Source organism: Pocillopora damicornis, chromosome 14, assembly GCF_964200805.1.
Source record: "Pocillopora damicornis chromosome 14, jaPocDami1.2, whole genome shotgun sequence".
Lineage (NCBI taxonomy): Eukaryota > Metazoa > Cnidaria > Anthozoa > Scleractinia > Pocilloporidae > Pocillopora > Pocillopora damicornis.
The window spans coordinates 14,008,372-14,032,558 of record NC_142683.1 but is presented as its reverse complement, the minus strand read 5'-3'; the positions used below and the strand labels follow the sequence as shown (position 1 = coordinate 14,032,558).

The 24,187-nt window shown below is 37.1% G+C and overlaps 2 protein-coding genes and 2 pseudogenes across 2 annotated transcripts; 3 read left to right on the top strand and 1 right to left on the bottom strand.

The window, feature by feature from the left end:
* The first annotated feature begins 216 nt into the window (after positions 1-216).
* On the top strand, positions 217-1,930 carry LOC113665813 (high-affinity lysophosphatidic acid receptor-like). The gene has a single exon (XM_027181534.2). The coding sequence runs from the start codon at positions 516-518 to the stop codon at positions 1,479-1,481; it is 966 nt and encodes a 321-aa protein (XP_027037335.2). The 5' UTR covers positions 217-515; the 3' UTR covers positions 1,482-1,930.
* A 5,332-nt stretch (positions 1,931-7,262) lies between these two features.
* On the top strand, positions 7,263-9,290 carry LOC149034589 (high-affinity lysophosphatidic acid receptor-like; annotated as a pseudogene).
* Positions 9,291-15,278: 5,988 nt separating this feature from the next.
* On the bottom strand, positions 15,279-17,666 carry LOC149034588 (high-affinity lysophosphatidic acid receptor-like). Its single transcript, XM_089193496.1, has one exon. It carries the CDS (start codon positions 17,149-17,151, stop codon positions 16,225-16,227), a length of 927 nt encoding a protein of 308 aa, XP_089049622.1. The 5' UTR covers positions 17,152-17,666; the 3' UTR covers positions 15,279-16,224.
* A 510-nt stretch (positions 17,667-18,176) lies between these two features.
* On the top strand, positions 18,177-19,569 carry LOC113665809 (uncharacterized; annotated as a pseudogene).
* Positions 19,570-24,187: the final 4,618 nt, after the last annotated feature.

The window sequence follows — 24,187 nt, the reverse complement described above, 5'->3', positions numbered from 1 at the left end:
ATATATTGCTTGCGTTTGCACCTGGCTCCATACCCATTGAAACCCGTGTAAACATGTAAGACCCCTGATTAATAATTTAAAACATTTATTTTAAAGCCTGGGAAGTTTCGTGAATGACATTGTATTAACCCTCAACGTGACCTCAATGAGTAATCAGTAAAAGCTATTGTCGAGATGATCTATCAGTGGTGCGTTTGTTAAAAACACATCTTCAAAAGACATTAATAAAGATGCAACCTTGGCTAGAAAAACCCATTCAATTAAAGCCGAACAGAAAGTCAAACGAACCGTGCCAAATTTGCGCTGCATATTTCTCGACAGAAAACGAATTGAAAAACCGTCGGGCAAATCGTTCAAGCCTTAAAGCTAATCTTTACTGACGCCGCACTCATCTGTTTCAAGCCGTTCGAGTTGTGGGCAGAAAAAAGTTCCTCCTCGTGCACTGATTATTTTCGTGTGGTGGCGTTTACAAGAAATCCGATCGGCATTGTCACATTCATCACTGAAGCTGCGCCATGTCCGTGAACACTTCTTGTCATCATAAGTTTACTGATCAAAACTCTACGTCTCCAAGCTCTTTCGACGACTTCAGCGACCAAAACCTCGATTCCCCTGGTGATGAACTCACCTTCTCGACAGCAGTGGTCATCGCTCTCCTATCAGCCCCAGCAGTAGTGGGAAATGCGTTGATTTTAGCCACAATCTGGAGGAGGACTTTTATTAGAACATCATTCCATTCTATTCTCAGTGGATTAGCAGTCACTGACTTTCTAACAGGGCTTATTTCCCAGCCTTTTTACGCTTCGCTCCACTTGATACATGGAAAAAACGCGCCAGTTATACAAGATAATCCAGAGGTAGTGATTGTCATTGGAATAATCACTGGATTTAGCACCTACCTCTTGGTCAACATCACTATTGCTACCATGACAGTTATGTCCATTGAACGATGGTTGCACATGTCAAGGAGATCTCTTACAACATCCCATCACCGACATTACGCTGCTATCGTAATATTACTCTTTCCGATTCCTTCACTAGTTGTCTACAGTTTAGTTTTGAAGGAACCAGCTCTTTGGAATACCTTATTTAAAGTGACAATTGCTAACTTTTCGTTTTGTTATTTTATTACATCGTTCGCTTATTTTAAGGTTTATCGAATTATTCGTCGACACCAGCTTCAAACTCAGGCCACTGGAATATCTCAGATATTTAGTCAACCCGCAATAGACTTAACGAAGTATAAGAAATCTGTGGCATCCATGCTGTATATCTTTTTGCTATTCTCTGTGTGTTTCTCACCTTTTGCTGTGTCGAGTGCGATAGCTCTTATAACAACAACGGAAGTGACCCAATGCGCGTTGGATCTATCACAAGTGCTCGTATTTCTGTCTTCGTCACTCAACCCAGGGTTGTACATTTGGAGAATGAGGGACATCCGTAGAGGTCTTAAACAGCTATTAGCTAGCTTAAGACCATAAATGTTATAAATTTATCAAAATGGAGATGCTTGATTTGAGTAGAGAGATTTGTAGAGACAAAACTAACCTAACTAGTGTACATCCGATAAACTCTTGAAAAAATGCATTTAAATATACATGGCTATTCCAGCCCACAAGAAATTCAAATTTCATGTTTGACACAGTTCTTTCTACAACATAGTAGAAACATTTTTTCTAGCATAAAAGTTGTCCTACTTACGCCCTTGCTATGTACTGCCGATTCTAAAATAAACCTGCAAAAATAGCGAGTGAACTGAACGTAATATTAGATTTGTTCTAACATTCTTTGTGAAGTTTACACGTATTTCCAAGGAGCTGTATAAGACTTCCTAAGAGATGACACATAATTATATTTGGCTTTAAAGTCAGCTGTCCCAATAATTCAAAGATGTAATTACGGGTCAAAAGTTTAGCGTAACTTCCATCGCTTTTCTTGTACTATTAATTATCTATGCTTTTGCTTTCGTGGGGTAGCTACAGTAGGCTTTGGACAGATGAACCAGATGATATTTGCGAAGCAAAATTCATAAACGTTATCAGGTAATTCTACTCAAACACAAATCTCAAAAGAAAAATGAGAAATCAAATTTTTAATTGAATTTCATCTCAGCTTATGTTAATAGCTTCAAGGGGTCTTGAAAGGATAATAATTACTCCCAACATGATGTCGATAAATAATCAACAAAAACTATCAGCTTCAATAAAGAAACTTTTGTCAAAAAACTGAGTGTTTGTATGACTGTCGAGATGGGCTGGTTTGAAAGATATCTGGAGCAAATCGATAAAAAGTGACTGGAAACAACAACAAAAAAATAAATCATTTAAACTTAACCATTAATGAAACAAACCGAGATTATTGTTCAAAAACCTGTTGGAAAAATCATTTAAGCAGCTAGCTGCAATAAGTCACCAGATTGTAAAGGTGTAAATAGTTCTTTTGCATCACTTTTGGCCCGTAGGTTTTGCAAGAAATCTGATCGAGATTTTCACGTTCACCACCGAAGCTACACCATGTTCAAAAATACTTCTTGTCATACATATGCAGAGCGAAAGTCTGCTTTCCTATGCTTTTCAGACGATCACAACGATAAAGACCTCGATTCCACTGATAAAGCATCAATGTAGGGGGTAAACCTTCGAATTCATCAGACAGCTACAAAAAAGATTTTTATTTTAACGTTCACTTCAAAAGCTTCATTAAGCTAAGAATATAGCGTCGTACAACTCAAGATATATAATTTGGTGTTAGCCCTTCGTGAGAGCAAATGTATAACTCAGACGACCACAACTGGAAAAACAATGACAACTTTCGTTTCGTAGTTATTTATTCACACCCACACTAACCCTAACCCTAACCCTAAGCCATGTTATCATCCGTGGCTGTGGTAGGAAATGCAATCATTTTGGTGACAATTTGAAGAAGAACTTTTCCAAGAACACTGTTTTATATCCTTTTGAGTGGAATAGCATTAAACGATCTTTGTACAGGACTCACTGCTCAGCCATGTTAAGCTACGAGCTTTCTAATATTTCCAACGAAGCATTCTAAGGTAAAGGATAATCCAAAGGTTATTGCCACCTTGCATGCCATAGGCGAAGCAACTGCCAATTTCTTCGTCTCTGTTACCATTCTTACCATAACAGCAATGTCCACTGAGCGATTGCTTTATTTGTCTCGAAGATCCTTCATCACATCCCGTCGTAGATATTTTGCTTTAATTTTGGTGCTGTTCCCCTCTATTCCCACAGTTGTAATTCGAGGTTTACTGCACCAGAATTTCCGGTATGAAAAAATATTTGAGATAAATACAACCTCACAAATTTCATTTTGTTATATAATCATATCATTCGCTTATTATAAAGTTTTTAAGATCATTCGACATCATCAACAGCAGATTAAAGCCAGCGAAGTTTCATCTCAAAGATTTGGTCGGAATGCAATAAATCTGGAAAAGTACAAAAGATCCGTGGCCACCATGACATTTATTTTATTGCTGTTTTCTCTATGTTCATATCATTTGCTGTGGCTGTTCCTGTCGATTCTAGTACACGTTCGAAAGCTTGAATGGTCAATGAGAATGTGTCTATTGTGCTTGTATTGCTCTCTTTTTCTCTCAGCCCAGTTTTGTACTTTTGGAGAATGAAGGATATTCGGGCTGGTCTGAGGCAACTGTTAGCCATACACAGGTAGAAGAAATTCGCACCAAATTTGGGTTGCACGTTAATCATCAGTCCCTTTAAACTGCATTATGCTACAATTTCATGCTGCTAAAAAAATTGTGTTTCCGCAGATATATAGTTCATCTGCCTGATTTAATGGCAGCGTTTTTTAAAAGTTATGAAAAAAGGAACCTGTCGAGAATCAAGGTTGAATCACTGTATAAAAAGCATTTAGAATGGGTGTGCTATTCTGTGGTTTTTTCGCTTCCTTCTGGAAGGAACGCGGGGAACACAACGAAAACAGACTCCCATGATACCAATTAGAGTGTTTACATAATGTTTTCTTGTCTTTTAGAGTCAACTTGTAAAGTTATCTTGTACAGTCATAATAATAATAACAGAAAATATAATTACGATGCCAAGATACAAAATAAAATGACACTATTTCATTTGGTTCCTGCTTAGAATGATGTTTGGCGTTTCGTTAAGCTTGATAATTCTTTCACAGCATTCGAGAATGAAATGAAGATTCTCTCCATATGAAAAGCTAAATAATACATGCACTTTGATTGGTTCATACATATGATCTATAGAATGACAGACACATAGCTGACACAACTATTTCCAATATTTTGCTTTGTCATCATACAAAACAAATAGCTTCCATGTTGCCGTTAGTCTGAACAGTAGTAGATCATTGAAGAAGTCAAAATGTGGTAAGAACATCAGTGACATACTCGGCTGCTTCTCATCAGTGAGCCACGTTTTTGTTCTAATCTCCTTTTGGGGTCATGAGTGGTTTATCGCTGAACATGCCCACGGTACCAGGGCTTTTATTTGTCATACATTCCACAGTAAGTTATAGAATTGAAGTTTAGTAATTGGACGTGTTGAGCTGGCTTACGTTTCGTTTGGGTATTAGCGCATTGTTTCAGTCCCAGATCCCTTGTATTGTGGGCAAGGAACTTGTCACAACCGAGAATGTCTCCATAGCCTTATTATCAAAAGTGTGACTCTTCGCGCCGTGTGATATGCTATTTGCTGTTGCTGGGCGTTGAATTCCTCTGGCACCTTCCTCTTCCAGAGACGACGACTGATCATAGGATAAAGGACTGTCATTAACGTAAACGGCAATAGAAAACACGACGCGAGTGTCATGAAATTGGCATGGGATATCGTAGCACTACACGTAGTGTTCCCTGACTGATTGGGTATTTCATCTATTTCCAACAACTTACCAACTGGCAGCAGAAAGGACGTTACCCATATGACTGAAACGGCCATTTTGGTCCATTTTGACCAAGGCTTGAGTTTCAGGGGTCGACTGACTGCCATGAAGCGATCTATTGTTATACCAACCAAGCTAAAAATGCACGCAAGAAAGGAAACCAAAGCAATGTACAGGCTTGTTTTGCATAACACTATTCCAAAACTTCCGAAGGGCCAAATTGATCTAAAGAGCAAATGTCTGATTAACATAGCACCAGTCCATGTCGATATCACCAAATCTACGCACGCCATGTTGAGTATCAGCAGATAAGTGGTAGACTTCATGTTTTGGTTTTCCCAACAATGTGAATGACTGACGAGCTACCAGTGAAGGAGAAAAGAAACAGCACACCCGTCAGTAACGAGAATGCTACTCTGGAACTGAGAGAATAGTCCAGTAACTCTGCTGGAAAAAAAATATATATAAATATGAACAAAATCAATTCTGGAATGAAATGATTCTGAGATCTTCTAGGATTTGAAATAAAGTTATAAAATAACGTTCTAAACTTTTCATCGAACGTTACTCGAAGTAATAATCTCTTCTCATACAAATTATGAGTCGACTTCGTTAGCGATCGAGCAAAGAAAGATCTTGATGGTATTCTAAGGATGTTATGTGCCAGTACAGCTTGAATCAGCAATGCCGAGAGTGATCTATGTGGTTGGAGAGCTCTAGAATATTCTGATCCTGAAAGTACCTTAAATGTTTCTTGTTTTGTCCTAAATTAGAACTATCTGGCAGAAGGCATACCACCGAATGTCGGTCATGACTGTTACAAAACGTTATTGCTCATAATTTTTTCTAATTGTTTTAATGACACTCACAATGGAAAACGGAGTCTAATTTTCCGCTCTAAACTTCACTTGATATTAGTCGTATGAATGATTTTCACAAAGGTCTATTAATATCGTCTCTTATCTTCAGTTTTATCTTTTAGTTGAAATAAAGCAGATAAATTGACAAAGAAATGAAATAACCAGTCTTCATCCAATTTTGTTGGCGTTTCAAAGCTAAAAGCGAACACAATTACTTTCACTTTACTCTGCCACCAAATTTTAGAGGATAGTGACTTCTCTAAGTGTATTATTTTTCACTCTACCCCCTGTTGACACATTTTTGTTGCTCATCCTTAATACTTTTACCGATTGCTTCAACTACTTTTAGAATTAGATATGTGTGGGCTTCTGTGTACTTATTTCTGTCCTTCGAATCCTTTACTATAATCATTATGCTTGCAAATTGACTAGGCGAGAGCTTTTAATTGACTTCAGGTCCGAGTGTTTGCCAAGTATGGTGTGATGTTGCATCTCGAACCATGTTGAACCTTTTTTAATATTAGTAACGTCAAAGCTGCGAAGGCAAGATTTCCGTTGAACCCATGTTTCACTATGCATGCAGTTCTTTGATAAAATACAACAATAACGAAAATAATAGACTATGTTTGGGACTTGGGCTTTGTTTTTCGTGGTAATCTACACCACACCTAGTAATGAAATGGCCTGTGAAAGGTTTATGCGAGTATGAAAGCTATACTTTAGACATGTGCTTATTCCGTTATGATAAACACTTTCATTACCCCCTACAGAAGCTATCACCGCAGATATTAATGTTTGCCTTCCAGAAAATTAATATTGGGACGCGTTTGTTTTAGTGCCTGTGACTGACATCCATGGAAGTTTTTCAACATATTTAATTATTCATTCGCACAGAATCCTCCTGTAATAAAAATTAATTTCTTTGGGGTAATTGGATCACAGCTCTGTGAAAAATTGACCCCAATATTATTTTGCATATTAAAGCAAAGTTGCACCTGTCTTTGATGCACAAATGCACGTACACGCTGAACATGATCCTCTTATATACCACAGCCTGTTCCAGTCATCATACAGTTACCGGGCAGAGGTTTAGTAAATAAGTTGTGTTGTCTGCCACAATTATCTGAACTAAAATTAGCCGACTCTTGATATCGAAAAGTACAATTCTTGTTGTTTGACATGTTGTATTCCGGCGCTATGGTGCATGGAAAAGACCACCTCATCAATTTTCCGCCTAATTTACTTGGTTAATTAGATTTGCTTTTCAAGTATGGATCAGTTATTAGTTGAAACATTGAAAAACCCATTGAAACCCGTGTAAACATGGAAGACTCTTGATTAATAATTTGAAAAATCATATCATTTTAAAGCCTAGGAATTTCGTGAATGACTTTGTATTTACTCTCAAGGTGTCGCCATTGAGTAATCAACAAAAGTTATTGACGGTTTGTATATGATAGTCGAGATGATATATAAGCGGTGCAAATAATTTAAAAGACGTCTGCATTGAAGTTCATCAAGATGCACTTTAAACCTTGGCTGGAAAAACCATCAATTAATTAAAGCCGAACAGAAAGTCAGACGAACCGTGTTAAATTTGCCCTGTAAATTTCTCGACAGAAAACGAATTGAAACAGCATCGGGCAAATCGTTCAAGCCCCAAAGTTAATCTTTACCGACGCAGCATTCATCTGTTTCAAGTCACTCGGGTTGTGGGTGCAAAAAGAAGTTCTTCCTCGTGCGCTGATTATTTTTGGGTGGTGGCTTTAGCAAGAAATCCGATCGGCATTGTCACATGCATCACTTAAGCTGCGCCATGTCCGTGAACACTTCTCATTACATGTTTACGAAACAAAACTCTACGTCTCCAAGGTCTTTAGACAACTTCAGCGACAAAAACCTCGATTCCCCTGGTAATGAAATCACCTTCTCGACAGCAGTGGTCATCGCTCTCCTACCAGCCCCAGCAGTAGTGGGAAATGCGTTGATTTTAGCCACAATCTGGAGGAGGACTTTTATTAGAACATCATTCCATTCTATTCTCAGTGGATTAGCAGTCACTGACTTTCTAACAGGGCTTATTTCCCAGCCTTTGTACGCTTCGTTCCGCTTGATAGAAGGAAAAAACGCGGCAGAAATACAAGACAATTCAGAGGTAATAAATGTCATTGGAATAATCACTGGATTTAGCACCTACCTCTTGGGCAACATCACTATTGCTACCATGACAGTGATGTCCGTTGAACGATGGTTGCATATGTCAAGGAGATCTCTTACAACATCCCATCGCCGATATTACGCTGCTATCGTAATATTACTCTTTCCAATCCCTTCTACAGTTTAGCTTTGAAGGAACCAGCTTTTTGGAATACCTTATTTAAAGTGACAATTGCAAAATTTTCGTTTTGTTATGTTACCATATCGTTCGCCTATTTTAAGGTTTATCAAATTATTCGTCGTCACCAGCTTCAAACTCAGGCTAACGGAACATCTCAGAACTTTGGTCAACCCGCAATAGACTTAGCGAAGTACAAGAAATCTGTGGCAACTATGCTATATATCTTTTTGCTATTTTCTATGTGTTTCTTACCTTTTGCTATGTCTAATGCGATAGCTCTTAAAACTACAACTCAAGTGTCAAAAAGCGTTATAAGCCTATCACTAGTGTTCGTATTTCTGTCTTCGTCACTCAACCCAGGGTTGTACATTTGGAGAATGAGGGACATCCGTAGGGGTCTTAAACAGCTATTAGCTAGCTTAAGAACATAAATTTTGTCAAATAATCAAAATAATTCCTTGATTTGAGTAGAGGTCTTCGTGGAGACACAACTGAAGTAACAAGTGTGCTTCCGAAAAACCGTCGAAGAAAAGCATTTAAATGTACATGGCTATTTCAGTCAACAAGAAATTCCAATTTCATGGTTGACGCAGTTCTTTCTAAAACAAAGTAGAAACATTATTTCCAGGGTAAAAATTGTACTACTTAGGCCTTAGTTATGTACTGTCGATTCTTAAATATAATTGCAAAAACAGCTAGTGAACTGAACGAAAATTTGATTTCGTCGTACAGTATTCTTTGTGAGTTTACGCGTATTTCCAAAGAGGCTGTATAAAAATTCCTAAGAGATGGTACATAAATAACTATATTTGGCATTAAAGTCAGCTTTCCTAATAAATGAAAGATGTAATTACGGGTAAAAACGACAAATGTAAGCTTAGGTAAACTTCTGTCCCTTTTTCTTACAGTATTTATTATCTTTGCATTGGCTTTCGTGAGGTAACTACAATAGGTTTGAACAGATGAACCAAATGACATTTGCGAAGCAAAAGTCATAAATAATTAAAAATGTTATCAAGTAATTCTACTCATGACCAAATCTCAAAAGGAAAAAAGAATTTAAATTTTTAATTTAATTTCATCACAGTTTATTTTGACAGCTTCAGGGGCTCTTAAAAGGATAATAATTACCCCAAACATGATGTCAGTAAGTAATCAACAAAAAACCAACAGCTTCAATAAAGAAACACATGTCAAAAAAACTGAGTGATTGTATGACTGTCAAGATGAGCTGATTTGAAAGACATCTGAAGCAAATCGATAAACAGCGACTGAAAACAAACAAAAATAAAATTAATATATTTAATAATTTATTCAAACTTGAGCGGCAATGAAACAATCCGAGATTAATATTAAAAAAACCTGATGGAAAAATCATTCAAGCAGTGAGCCGCTGTAAGTCTCCAGATTATAAAAGTGAAAACAGTTCTTGTTCATCATTTTTACCCCATAGGTTTAGCCCATGTTTATTTAACAAATAATTACTCATATATTCTGATCTATGTTAAAATGTAAGAGTGGTCTTCTTTTTCTTGGTGAATGTCAAAAAATAATTGTGTTTTCAAAATATATGATAAAAAGTGATATCCCAATATTTTGATGTTTTCTTTGAAATTATAAAGACTTCTTACTTTTTATGAAGTTACAACTGAAACTGATGGTAATTAATGTTGGCAAACAAAGAATTCTAAGACTCTATGTTTTACTTCTTAAACCTAAATGAACTAAGTTGAAGTTACAACTCAACCTGATGGCCAGCGACTTTCACATGTAATTCACCAATTAATATCAGAAACAACTAAACAGACACTGTAATGACAATTGTAAATGTAACAGCTGTAAACGCTAACACGATAAATATGTTTTTAACAAATGGAATCTCATCAGCAGCAACATTAACAATGAATAATTTTAAACTAAGTTATGTTGCCGTACTCTGGTGATGTCTGATTACCTAAGTATCAGATACTAGAAAGAACTCTTTCTTGTAAGAGGGTCACAACCGATGCTGTGATGAAAGAATTTGTCACACTTGGTTGTATAAATCGTAATAAAGTTGTAATTTCTGAAGGTGGAATAGGAGTTAATGAGCTTTCAATTTTAGATTTAATGTTATATTGTCATATCACAGTACTGATATCCTTCTATTATTGTTTCTCGATCCACCTTGGGAAGCCCAAGTAATAATATTTCTTGCCATACATGTACAGATCAAAAGTCTACGTTTCTATGCTCTTCAGACGACCACAACGATAAAACAATGATATTTCAGCGGCAGCGATAGTGGCAGTTTTATCGCCCTTGGCGGTGGTGAAGAATGGGTTGATTTTAGCGACGATTCGGAAGAGGAACTTTGCGAGAACTTCGTTCCATATTTTTCTCGTTAGATTGGCAATGACTGACTTTTTGGGTGATCTAATCGGTGGGCCCCTTCATGCTTTGAGCATATTGGTTAAAGCTTTTACAGATTCGACGTTGTCACAGGATAACTAAGCGCCATTTGTCCTCAGTTCGTGAAGCTTTGTCTTTTTTTTGCCACAATTATTATCTTTACCATGACCTTGATGTGCTTTGAAACTTGGATGCAGATGTCTCGATGATCCTTTAAGAAATCACTCCTTCTGATTCCAACCGTTTTCCTTTCATTTTTATATACAAACGATCTAGCTTTTTTTTTTAATATATTGTTAATAGGGGTGAACTCAGAGATTTCATTTTGTTCTCCTGGGCAATGCTCGCTTATTTCAAAGTTTATCGGATTATTCGCCGTTATAATAGCAAAATTCAAGGCGGCGGACTTTTTCAGAACTTTAGTTAACCCGCAATTGACTTATCAAAGTAAAACAAACCTGTAGCATCTATGCTATGTATTTTATTGTTATTCTCAATCTGTGTCTTGCTGTGCGTTATTTCCACTACGGTACGTGGATATGTTAATTCACAACGGCTGGCAAGGGACGAAGAAAGGACAGCTCTCTGCCATGGCACCAGTGATGCTGATGTTTTTGTCATCGTCTTTCAATCCAGGGTTGTACCTTTGGAGAATAAGAAATAATAGTTATGGTCTCAGGAAAACAATTTTTCAAACTGTTAAGGAAAACGGTTTTTCTGTTGCGTTTTGATTGATTTTAAGTCAAGTTAAATTGATTTTAGTCAAAGTAATTTCCGAAAGAGAGTATTAATATCATACAGGTTTTCATTAAGAGGCTTTCTTGGTAAAGTAGCCTTATTCACATTTAAAGTTGTACAATAAATTAAATCCAAAGTTTAATTAACTTCTACATTTTTTCTTCGGAGGTTTAATATAAATTTAAAAAATCTGTTTGAAGTTTTCCTAACAATCTATAACATACGGGTTTTGGTTGGACGATCTTATTTAGTGAAAAAATTAATTTCGGACACTAATGCCAATAACAATGTTATTAAAATGGGGGCATGATCTGTTATTTAACTTACAGCATTGATTATGCAAACATTGATTTGTGTTAGTGATCTACAATACGCTTTGCATTTTAAATTATCTAAAGAAAAAGAAAGGGATTAAAACGGAAACAGCATGCGGCTGCAAAAGTTAAAACAATGTATTCGTTTGAAAGGCTGCGCTTTATTTCATTACTTTCTAAGAGGAAACAGGTGATAAATTAGCTCATCAGTCGATGAAAATTCAATGTAGAGCGTAAACCTTCGAGGTTCATCGGACAGCTACAAAAAAGACTTTTATTCTAACGTTCACTTCAAAAGCTTCATTAAGCTGCGAACACAGCGTTGTATAACTCAAGATAATTTGGCCGATGTTACCAACTGAGTCGATAGTGCAAATTACCACCGTAAAGAGTTTGTAAGTCTAACATTTCAAGCGTTAGCCCTTCGTGAGAGCAAATGTATAACTCAGACGACCATAATTGGAAAGACAATGACAAATTTCGTTCGGTAGTTATTTTTTCAAAGGCAACCGCTATAGCTGTGGTAGGAAATGCGATCATTTTGGCGACAGTTTGGAGAAAAACTTTTCCACGAACAACCTTTCATATCCTTTTGAGTAGAATAGCATTAAACGATCTTTGTACAGGACTCATTGCTCAGCCATGTTATGCAGCGAGCTTTCTAACATCTCCAACGAAGAATTCGAAGGTAAAGGATAATACAAATCTTGCTGCCATCTTGCATACCGTAGGCGAAGCAACTGCCCATTTCTTTGTCTCCGTCACAATTCTAACCATAACAGCGATGTCCATTGAGCGATGGCTGTATATGTCTCGAAGCTCCTTCATCACATCCCGTCGTAGATATTTCATTCTAATTTTAATGCTATTCCTCCCTATTCCCAACGTTGTAATTCGGGTTTTAATACATCAAAACTTCCGATATGAAAATATATATGAGATAACTATGGTCTCAGAAATTTCGTTTTGTTATATAATCATATTATTCGCTTATTATAAAGTTTATAAGATCATTTGACATCATCAACAGCAGATTAAAGCCAGCGAAGTGTCAACTCAAAGATTTGGTCAGAATGCAATAAATATGGAAAAATACAAAAGATCCGTTGCCACTATGATATATATTTTATTGCTGTTCTCTGTATGTTTCATACCATTTACTGTGGCTGTTCCTGTCGATTTTATTACACGTTCGAAAGCTGGAATGGTCACCGAGAAAGTCTCTGTTGCGCTTGTATTTCTATCTTCTTCTCTCAGCCCAGTTTTGTACTTTTGGAGAATGAGGGATATTCGGGCTGGTCTGAAGCAACTGTTAACCATACACAGATAAAAAAGAAATTCGCACCAAATTTAAGTGACGCCATTTTCTTTTCATCAGTCCTTTTAAACTGCATTATGCTATAATTTGAAGCTGCCAAAAAATTGTGTTTCTGCAGATATATAGTCCATCTGCCTGATTTAATGGCAGGGTTTATTAAAAGTTACGAGAAAATAGTCAAGGAATCTGTAAATAATAAAGGTTGTCTCAGTAACTGTATGAAAAGCATTAAGCACAGTTTATTCTAAGTTTTTTCGTTTCGTTATGTAATGAAAACGAGGGACAGAATGAAGAAAAACTACCATGATATTATTCAAAGTATTTACATGATGTTTTCTTGTCTTTTAAAGCTAACTTGTAGAGTTATCCTGTAGAGTCATAGTAATGATAACAGTAAATATAATCACAATGCCAAGGTAAAAAATAAAATGAAACTGTTTCATTTAACAATAACTCTGCCCTGATGGTAGTTCTTGCTTGGCATAATGTTTGGCGGTTCGTGAAGCTTGATATTCCTTGCTCAGCATTCGAGAATGAAATGAAGGTTCTGCTTATATGAAAAGCTAAATTATGCACTATGACTGGTTCATAGATACATATCATCTATTGGAAGACAGACACATAGCTGACACCACTTTTTTCAATATTTTGCTTTGTCATCATACAAAACAAATAGATTCCATGTTGCCGTTGATCTGTACAGTAGTAGATCACAGAAGACGTTGAAATGCGGTAAGTACATCAGTGACATACTTGGCTGCTTCTCGTCAGTAAACCTTTTTTTGTTCTAATCACCTTTTGACGTCATCTGTGGTTTATCACTAGGGACCTTTAACAGTCAGGACAGCAACGCTAAGGGAGACATCGATTTAAAAATGAATTTCTGCCTTTAATTAGAATTTTAAAATGGCTGCATTTGTTTACCGTCTCATACGGCGTCACACTTCAACTTCACCATAACGTATAAAAGAAATATTGAGTTCCAAATGGAAATTAAAATAATTTGCCGTCGCGGTTTCGGTTCGCAGACGAAGCAAATTGGGGGGATTTCAAGTTGTTGTTTTGCATGGGATGGCTTAGAAATGTACAAAGTTTTAAAACGCACGTGCTAGGCTATTGTTCTGCCAATTAAATCGTTTGTTTTTCTATGTACTCGTTACCGTCGCCGTCGTGGTTTGCGTGGTCCCATACTGAACACGTGCACGGTAACAGGACTTCTATTTGTCATAGATTGCACAGTGAATTATATGATGAAAATTTAGAAATTGGACATGTTGAGCTGGCTCACGTTTCCTTTGGGTATTAGTGCATTGCTGCAATCCCAGATCCCTTGTGTTACGTTCGAGGAACTTATCACAACAGAAAATGTCCCTAAAGCCTTTTCGAAAGGACTCATGAAATACCGCATAGACGATGGGATTTACTGCACTGTTGAATATCTTCAACCAAATGGTGAAAGGAATTAGCCATATCTAGCTGCTCAGCAAATGAATGGAGCCACGGAAAAACAAGTTGTGGCGATCGAGCAAAGAAAGATCTTGATGACATTCTAAGGATCTCATGTGACACGAGTCAGTACAGCTTAAATCAGGAATGCCGAGAGTCATCTGTGTGGTTGGAGAGCTCTTGAATATTCTGATCCTGAAAGTACCTCAAATGCTTCTTGTTTTATCCTAAATTAGAACTATCTGGCAGAAGGCATACCACCGAGGGTCTGTCATGACTGTTACAAAACGTTATTGCTCATAATTTTTTCTCATTCTCTAGACATAATGACATTCACAATGAAAAACTGTCTAAGTTTACACCCCAAACTTCACACGATATTAGTCGTTTGAATTATTTTCACAAAATTCGATTAATATCTTCTCTTATCTTCAGTTTTATCTTTTTGGTAAAATAAAGCAGATATATTGACAAAGAACTGAAATAATCAGTCCTAATCCAAATTCGTTAGCATTTCAAAGCTAAAAGCGAACAAAGTTACTTTCGCTTTACTCTGCCACCAAATTTTATAGGAGAGTGACTCCTCTTAGAGTATTATTTTTCACCCTACCCACTGTCGACGCACTTTTGTTGCTCACCCTTAATACCTTTTCCGATTGCTTCTCCTGCTTGTAGAATTAAATATGAGTGGGCTTCTGTGTACTGATTTATGTCCTTCGAATCCTTTTCTATAAACATTATGCTTGCAAATTGACCCGGCGAGAGCTTTTAATTGACTTCAAGTTCGAATGTTTGCCAAGTATGGTGTGATGTTGCATCTCAAACCTTGTTGAACTTTATCTAATCTTAGTAACGTCAAAGCTGCGAAGGCAAGATTTCCGTTGAACCTATATTTCATCATCCATGCAAGTCTTTGATAAAATAAAACAATGACGCCTTGCGCCAATGGGCCTCGATACATTACTCTTAATAATAAAATGGCCTGTTAAGGTTTATGCGAGTTTTATTTTAGAAGTGTGTTTATTCATAATTAAAATTTTATTACCCCTACAGAAGCTATCACCGCTGATATTAATGTTTGCCCTCCAGATAATATAATATATATAATATTGAGACGCGTTTGTTTTAATGCTGGCGAAAACCAGCGAAGTTTTCAACCTATTCAGTTATTCATTGGCACAGAATCCTCCTGTAATAAAAATAGGTTTGTATGGGGTAATTGAATCACAGCTCTGCGAAAAATTAAAACTAATATCATTTTCCATATTGAAGCAAAGTCGCACCTCTCTTCGATACGCAAATGCACGTAGACGCTAAACATGATCTTCTTGAGTACCACAACCTGTTCAAGTCGTGATAGAGTTACTGAGCAGAGGTTTCAAAAATGAATGGAGAAAAAGGGGAGGCTTCTATTTCTGGGCAAAAGACATGAAACAGGCCTATACTGGTTGGCTGATCAGTTAATGAGATATGAAGATAAGAGGCTATTGTGTTGGGTGCTTTTTCCGCGGCACTAAATCTTCTCCGTGGCCATGGATAACCCAACTTCATTAAATAATTATGAGTTGTTTTGAGTTCCTTTTGCTTGTCGACTGCCTTCTAGGACGGTCAATGAAATATCCATGTGTGTGCAAACATGTTTTTATAAAATCTTGAGGTTGTTAGGCAATAAAGAAAGGTGTCTTTAAACTAATTACAGTGGTAGATTACTCCTAGTCTCTAACGCAAGACAAAGTAAGCAAAATCTTTGTTCCTAACAGGAATCGATCGTCAGACCTTCAGACTCCGTGCTCTGTTGCTGTATCAGTAACCTGTAGTAAACTCTTTGGTTAGCCAGGGTCATCACTAGGTTTATACATGTTTGGCAGCAGTTACTCCGGTTTAAATATTAAACATCGGCAGATCATGGACCTGGGGGGAGCAGCTTCTCTAATTACTTCTGCCCAACATTCGCTTAAGGCCAGTACGGATATCTTTCATCCTCCAGACATACAGCCCTGGGTTGAGTGTCGAAGACAAGAATACAAGCACCAGTGACACTTTCTCAGCAATGCAGGCTCTTTCTTCATATTTGGAATCAGGAGTAAATTTTAGGGGAGCTGCAACAATGTAAGGAATGAAACAGACAGAAAACAATAACAAAATGTACACCATGGTGGCCACAGATTTCCTGTTCTTTGCAAAGTCTATGGTGGGCCGACCAAAGGTCTGAGACGCCCAATGGGCACGAATTTGTTGCTGGTGAAGGCGTAAAATTCGGTAAACTTTGAAATAGCTGAATAATGTCATAAGATAACAACACGACATCTCTATGGCTGTGGTTACGGCAAACATATATTCATACTCCGGATCTTTATGGTTAGCTAACACGCAAATAACAGTGGCTGGAATGGGGAGAAAAAACACCATAATAAGGAAGAAGTATCTACGACGTGATGTACTAAATGATGTTTGAGACATATACAGCCATCGTTCAATGGACATCAACGTTATGGTAATAAGAGTTATGGAAATGAAGTATGCACTGCTGCTCTCGCCAATTGTGCGAATGTTTATCGAGTTTGTTAGAAGCGACGCAGCGAAAAAAGGTTGGGCAAGAAGTCCTGTTAAAAAGTCAGTTAACGCCAATCCACTTAAAAGAACATGGAAAGAAGTCCTAGTAAAAGTTCTTTTCCAAATGGTGGCCAAAATCAGTGCATTCCCAACCACAGCCGATGGTGATAAAACAGCAATGATGACTGATGTAGAGAAATCAAATGAACTGAGGAAGGAAACCTGGTGTTCTCTGCCACAATCATCTGAACTGAAATTAGCCGACTCTTGGTATCGAGAAGTGCAATTTGTGGTGTTGGACATGTTGTATTCCGGTTCTATGGTGCATGAAAAACACCACCGCCAAACATTTCTGCTGAATGTACTCGATTAGTTAGATTTGCCAAATAGAGTTCACCTTTCAAGCCTAGGCCTAAACAGCTGTTAGCCGGATAAAGAACCCGATCTTTTCAACACATTTATGATTGAAACTTGAACGGTTTTGTCACCAGCACACAAATGATATATTTATTAAAAATGCTGTATTTATTGCCAAAAATGTCCAACTCAACTTTTGTAAATATTTATTTCTTTTCTTATAAAATTAATTACGTTAGCAATGACTTTCATGAGGGATTTAAATCCAGTCTTGAAGATGCATCAGCTATATCGATTAGCTAGAGATCTTAATGGCATGAAAAGTTGATAAAAATTAATTCATGGTCAGCTTCATTTCATTTTAGATAAAATTACTTTGACAGCTATTAGCCTTCTTGCAAAAGTACTAAGCCGATTTGTTTTAAAAAGGTTACGGAACCAGGCAGTTGCCGAATGATGACATATTTGAAGATTTTAGATATATGAAAATTCACATATTTGCACTGCGGTGGAAAGATGAAATTAGAAGATCCTCGCAGCTAAGAACACTACTGAAACTAGTAGTTGTAAGTAGGACCTGAAAAAAATTTCAGGCCCGTACGGGATTTGAACCCATGACCTCTGCGATACCGGTGCAGCGCTCTACCAATTGAGCTAACAAGCCAACTGGGAGTTGGTCAATGAATTGGGTACAAATAAACATCCGAGTGAAAACTAAAATCTTCATTCACTCGGATGTTTATTTGTACCCAATTCATTGACCAACTCCCAGTTGGCTTGTTAGCTCAATTGGTAGAGCGCTGCACCGGTATCGCAGAGGTTATGGGTTCAAATCCCGTACGGGCCTGAAATTTTTTTCAGGTCCTACTTACAACTACTAGTTTCAGTAGTGTTCTTAGCTGCGAGGATCTTCTAATTTCAGATGACATATTTATTTATGATATATAGATTGTGCTTGCAACTGGCTCAAGATGGTTTATGAAAACCTCTCCATACCCATTGAAACCCGTGTAAACATGTAAGACCCCTGATTAATAATTTGAAAAATCATATTATTTTAAAGCTTGGGAATTTCGTGAATGACATTGTATTTACTCTCAACGTGATATCAATGAGTAATCAGTACAAGCTATTTTCGAGATGATATATCGGCGGTGCGTTTGTTCAAAAGACTTCGTCAAAAGACATTAATCAATATGCAACCTTGGCTTGAAAAACCATCAATTAATTAAAGCCGAACAGAAAGTCAAATGAACCGTGCCAAATTTGCGCTGCATATTTCTCGACAGAAAACGAATTGAAAAACCGTCGGGCAAATCGTTCAGGCCTCAAAGCTAATCTTTACTGACGCCGCACTCATCTGTTTCAAGCCGTTCGGGTTGTGGGCGGAAAAAGAAGTTCTTCCTAGTGCACTGACTATTTTGGTGTGGTGGCGTTTGCAAGAAATCCGATCGGCATCGTCTCGTTCATGACTGAAGCTGCGCCATTTCCGTGAACACTTCTTGTCATCATAAGTTTACTGATCAAAACTCTACCTCTCCAAGCTTTTTCGACGACTTCAACGACCAAAACCTCGATTCTCCTGGTGATGAACTCACCTTCTCGACAGCAGTGGCCATCGCTCTCCTATCAGCCCCAGCAGTAGTGGGAAATGCGTTGATTTTAGCCACAATCTGGAGGAGGACTTCTTTTAGAACATCATTCCATTCTATTTTCAATGGATTAGCAGTCATTGGAATAATCGCTGGATTTAGTACCGACCTCTTCGTCAAAATCACTATTGCTACCATGACAGTCCGTTGAACGATGGTTGATATGTCTAGGAGCTCTCTTACAACATCCCATCACCGATATTACGCTGCTATCATAATATTACTCTTTCCGATTCCTTCACTAGTTGTCTACATTTTAGTTTTGAAGGAACTAGCTTTTTGGAATACCTTATTTAAAATGACAATTGCAAACTTTTCGTTTTGTTATTTTATTACATCGCTCGCTTATTTTAAGGTTTATCGAATTATTTGTCGACACCAGCTTCAAATTCAGGCCAACGGAACATCTCAGAACTTTGGTCAACCCGCAATAGACTTAGTGAAGTATAAGAAATCTGTGGCAACTATGCTATATATCTTTTTTCTATTCTCTTTGTGTTTCTTACCTCCTTTTGTGTCTAGTGTGGTAGCTCTTATAACTACAGCTGAGCTGACAAGAAGCGCTATAAGGCTATCACTAGTGCTCGTATTTCTGTCTTCGTCACTCAACCCGGGGTTGTACATTTGGTGAATGAGGGATATTCTTAGAGGTCTTAAACAGCTATTAGCTGGCCTAAGAACATAAATTTATTAAAATATTTCCTTGATCTGACTAGCGGTATTCGTAGAAACACTACTGAACTAACTAGTGAGCTTCCGATAAACCGTCGAAAAAACGAATTTAATTGTACATAGCTATTCCAGCCCACAAGAAATTCAAATGTTATGTTTGACGCAGGTCTTTCTAAAATAAAGTATAAAAATTATTTCCAGAGAAAAAATTGTCCTGCTTAGGCCTTAGTTATGTAATGCCGATTCTCAAATATACTTGCCAAAACAGTTAACGAACTGAACGAAAATTTGATTGCGTCGTATAGTATTCTTTGCGGGTTTACGCGTATTTCCAAGGAGCTGTATAAAAATTCCTAAGAGATGGTACATATACAACTATATTTGGCATTAAAGTCAGCTTTCCTAATAATTGAAAGATGTAATTACGGATGAAAACGACAAATATAAGCTTTGGTAAACTTACATCACTTTTTCTTACAGTATTAATTGTCTATGCATTGGCTTTCGTGAGTTAACTACAATAGGTTTTGAACAGATGAACCTAATGATAATTGCAAGGTAAAAGTCATGAATATTTAAAAATTTTAAGCAAATGAAGATCATCGCAGTATATACTCAACTTAAGCAGTTGAGAAATAAGGCCTGAAAAAAATTCAGGCCTGAACGGGAATCGAACCCATGACCTCTGCGATACCGGTGCAGCGCTCTAACCAACTGAGCTATCAAGCCAACTGGGAGCTGGTCAATTGTGAGTTCGTTATATACCCGTAGATGGAGAAGGTGTGATAAGAATACATGAAAGTCATATATTTGTACTGCGGAAAATACATTTTAAGCAAATGAAGATCATCGCAGTATATACTCAACTTAAGCAGTTGAGAAATAAGGCCTGAAAAAAATTCAGGCCTGAACGGGAATCGAACCCATGACCTCTGCGATACCGGTGCAGCGCTCTAACCAACTGAGCTATCAAGCCAACTGGGAGCTGGTCAACTGCTTAAGTTGAGTATATACTGCGATGATCTTCATTTGCTTAAAATGTATTTTCCGCAGTACAAATATATGACTTTCATGTATTCTTATCACACCTTCTCCATCTACGGGTATATAACGAACTCACAATTGACCAGCTCCCAGTTGGCTTGATAGCTCAGTTGGTTAGAGCGCTGCACCGGTATCGCAGAGGTCATGGGTTCGATTCCCGTTCAGGCCTGAATTTTTTTCAGGCCTTATTTCTCAACTGCTTAAGTTGAGTATATACTGCGATGATCTTCATTTGCTTAAAATGTATTTTCCGCAGTACAAATATATGACTTTCATGTATTCTTATCACAATATTTAAAAATGTTATCAAGTAATGCTACTCATAAACAAATCTGAAAAGGAAAAGAAGAAATTAAGTTTTAATTTAATTTCATCTCAGTTTATTTAAACAGCTCTAAGGGGTCTTGAAAAGATAATAATTTCTTTCAACATGATGTCGATAAGTCAATACAAAAAAAACCAACTACTACAATAAAGAAAAAACACATGTCAAAAACTGAGTGTTTGTATTACTGTGGAGATGGGCTGATTTGAAAGATATCTGAAGCAAATCGATGAAAAGCGACTGGAAACACGCAAAATAATTATTTATTTAAACGTAAGCAGTAATGAAACAGTGAGATTAATATTTAAGAGAGTGTCTCTGTAAGAGCGGTCCGGTCGATTTTGCTTGAGTCACGGATTTCGCTCGTTTCTCGTGTGTTGTAAGACATTCATGTACCTGTACTAAAACCACAATCAGTTTGATCGGATCTCTTTATTTTTCAGAGTTTTACTGAAATTAAATTTCAATCGAGCGAAGGCTTGTCGTGACACTTTTCAAGACTTTAATTTCATACAACTTTGGAGGACAATTTACAAAAAACTACGGAACTCAGAAAAAAACAAATACCACAGCCATGTATGTTAACTCTATCTTATCTATCGAAGCGACTTTCGTAAACATCACGTGTCAATCAAGGAAACAGGAAGACTTGAATGACACCTTATCGGTTCGCCTAAATCACACACGCCAAAACCGATCAAATTCAAGGTAAATTTTTGAAAAAGTGAGGCGTTCTTAACTGATCCAACTAACATAGCTAGGAAGTAGGTGCCATAGAAAAGGTAACTACAGAAAAAAACTTTGCAGCCCGACCTTTACGAGAACTTTATAACTCCGTGAACTTACCTAATTTTCGGCAACATGGGGATTGTATGTTTAACGAACAATTTAAAATTTTTCCGCTTGAATTGAAAGTAAAGTTCATTTGAATTGCTTTCGTATGTATTTCTGACGGTTTTAGATCTACCTGCTTGATTTATATCGGTTACGCTTCATGTTGACGAGTCCCTCAAAATGGTGGCCAAACTTGGAGATTGCCGAAAATTAGGTAAGTTCACGGAGTTATAAAGTTCTCGTAAAGGTCGGGCTGCAAAGTACCATGGCTGTGGTATTTATTTTTTGCTGAGTTCCGTAGTTTTTTGTAAATTGTCCTCCAAAGTTGTATGAAACTAAAGTCTTGAAAAGTGTCACGACAAGCCTTCGCCCTAGTGAAATTTAATTTCTGTAAAACTCTGAAAAATAAAGAGATCCGATCAAACTGATTGTGGTTTTAGTACAGGTAGATGAATGTCTTACAACACACGAGAAACGAGCGAAATCCGTGTCTCAAGCAAAATCGACCGGACCGCTCTTACTGAGATACTCTCTTAAAAACTTGCTGGAAAAATCATTTAAGCAGTTAGCTGCAGGAAGTCATCAGATTGTAAACGTGAAAAAAGTTCTTGTTCATCATTTTTGGCCCATAGGTTTAGCAAGAAATCTGATTGAGATTTTCACGTTTACTCCCCAAGCTACACCATGTTCAATAAGACTTCTTGCTATTCATATACAGAGCAAAATTATACATTCCTATGCTCTTCAGACGACCACAACGATATAAACCTCTATTCCCTTGACAATGCATTTGATATTTCAGCGGCAGCGGCAGTGACAGTTTTATCGCCCATTGCCGTGGTGAAGAATGGGTTGATTTTGGCGAAGATTTGGAGGAGGAACTTCGCGAGAACTTCATTACATATTTTTCTAAATAGATTGGCAATGACTGACTTGTTGGGTGATCTAATCGGTGGGCCCCTTCATGCTTTGAGGATATTTTTTTCCAGGACTTTGTACTCATTTTCTATGACTATTTGTCCTCAGATCGTGAAGCTTTGTCTTTTTCGTCACCGTTACTATTGTTACCATGGCTTTGATGTCAATTGAAAGTTGAATGCAGATGTCTCGAAGATCCTTTAAGAAATCACTCCGTACATATTACTCCTTCCATTTCCAACCATTTTCCTTTTAATTTCATGTACAAAAGATCTAGCCTTTTTTAAAATATATTGTTAATAGGAATGAACTCAAAGATTGTCACGTGTTTTCCTGGAACAATGCTCGCATATTTCAAAGTTTATCGAATTGTTCGCCGTCATTATAACCAAATTCGAGGCAGCGGAATTTTTCAGAACTTTGGTCAACCCGCAATTGACTGAACGAAGTGCAACAAACCTGTAGCGTCTATGCTATATTGCGTTGTGTTGTTATTCTCAATCTGTCTCTTGCCGTATTTTGTTTCCACTGTGTTACGTAAACAAGTAAATTTACAAAGACTGGCAAGAGACGAAGAAAGGATAGATCTCTGCTGCCATTACAGTGGTGCTAATGTTTTTGTCATCGTCTCTCAATCCTTTGAATGAGAAGAAGAATGAGAGATATCCATTATGGTCTTGAACAACTATTCAGGAGGTTAAGTAAAAAAAGTTTTTCTGTTGTTTTTTTCATTGATTTTAAATCAAAATTTGATTTTAGTTAAGGTAGTTTCCGAAAAAGTGCATGAAAGTATTAATATTGTAGAGGTTTTCATTAAGTAACTTTCTTGATAATATAAGTTAGCCTTACAATTCAATTCAGATTCAAAGTTATACAGTAAATCGAATATAAAGTTTAATTAGGTTCTACAATTTGCCTCGGAAGGCTTAGCATAAATTTGAAAGAGCTGCTATTTGAAGTATTCTTAACATTCTGTTACATACGGCTTCTGGTTGGACCGTCTCAGTTACTGAAAAAAACTAATTTCGAACACCAATGTCAATAACTATCTCATCAAAATGAGGACATCGTGTGTTATTTGACTTACAGGATGATTATGTATACATTAATTTGTGTTAGGGATCTACAATACGCTTTGAATGTTTACTTATCTAAAGAAAAAAATGATTAAGACGGAAACAGCGTGAAGATGCAAAAGTTAAGGCAATATATCTGTTTGAAAGGCTGCACTTTATTTGATTAGTTTCTAAGAAGTAACTGATGAAATATCGGCCCACCACTCGAAAAAAATTCAATGCAGATCGTCAATCTTCGAGTTTCATCCGACAACTACAAAAAAAGACTTTTAATCTAACGTTCACTTCAAAATCTTCATTAAGCTGCGAATACAACGTTGTATAACTCAATATAATTTGCTGTTGTTAACTGAGTCGATAGTGTAAATTACCACTGTAAAGAGTTTCTAAGTCTAACGTTTCAAGCGTTAACCCTTCTCGAGAGCAAATGTATTACTCAGACCACAACTGGGAAAACAATG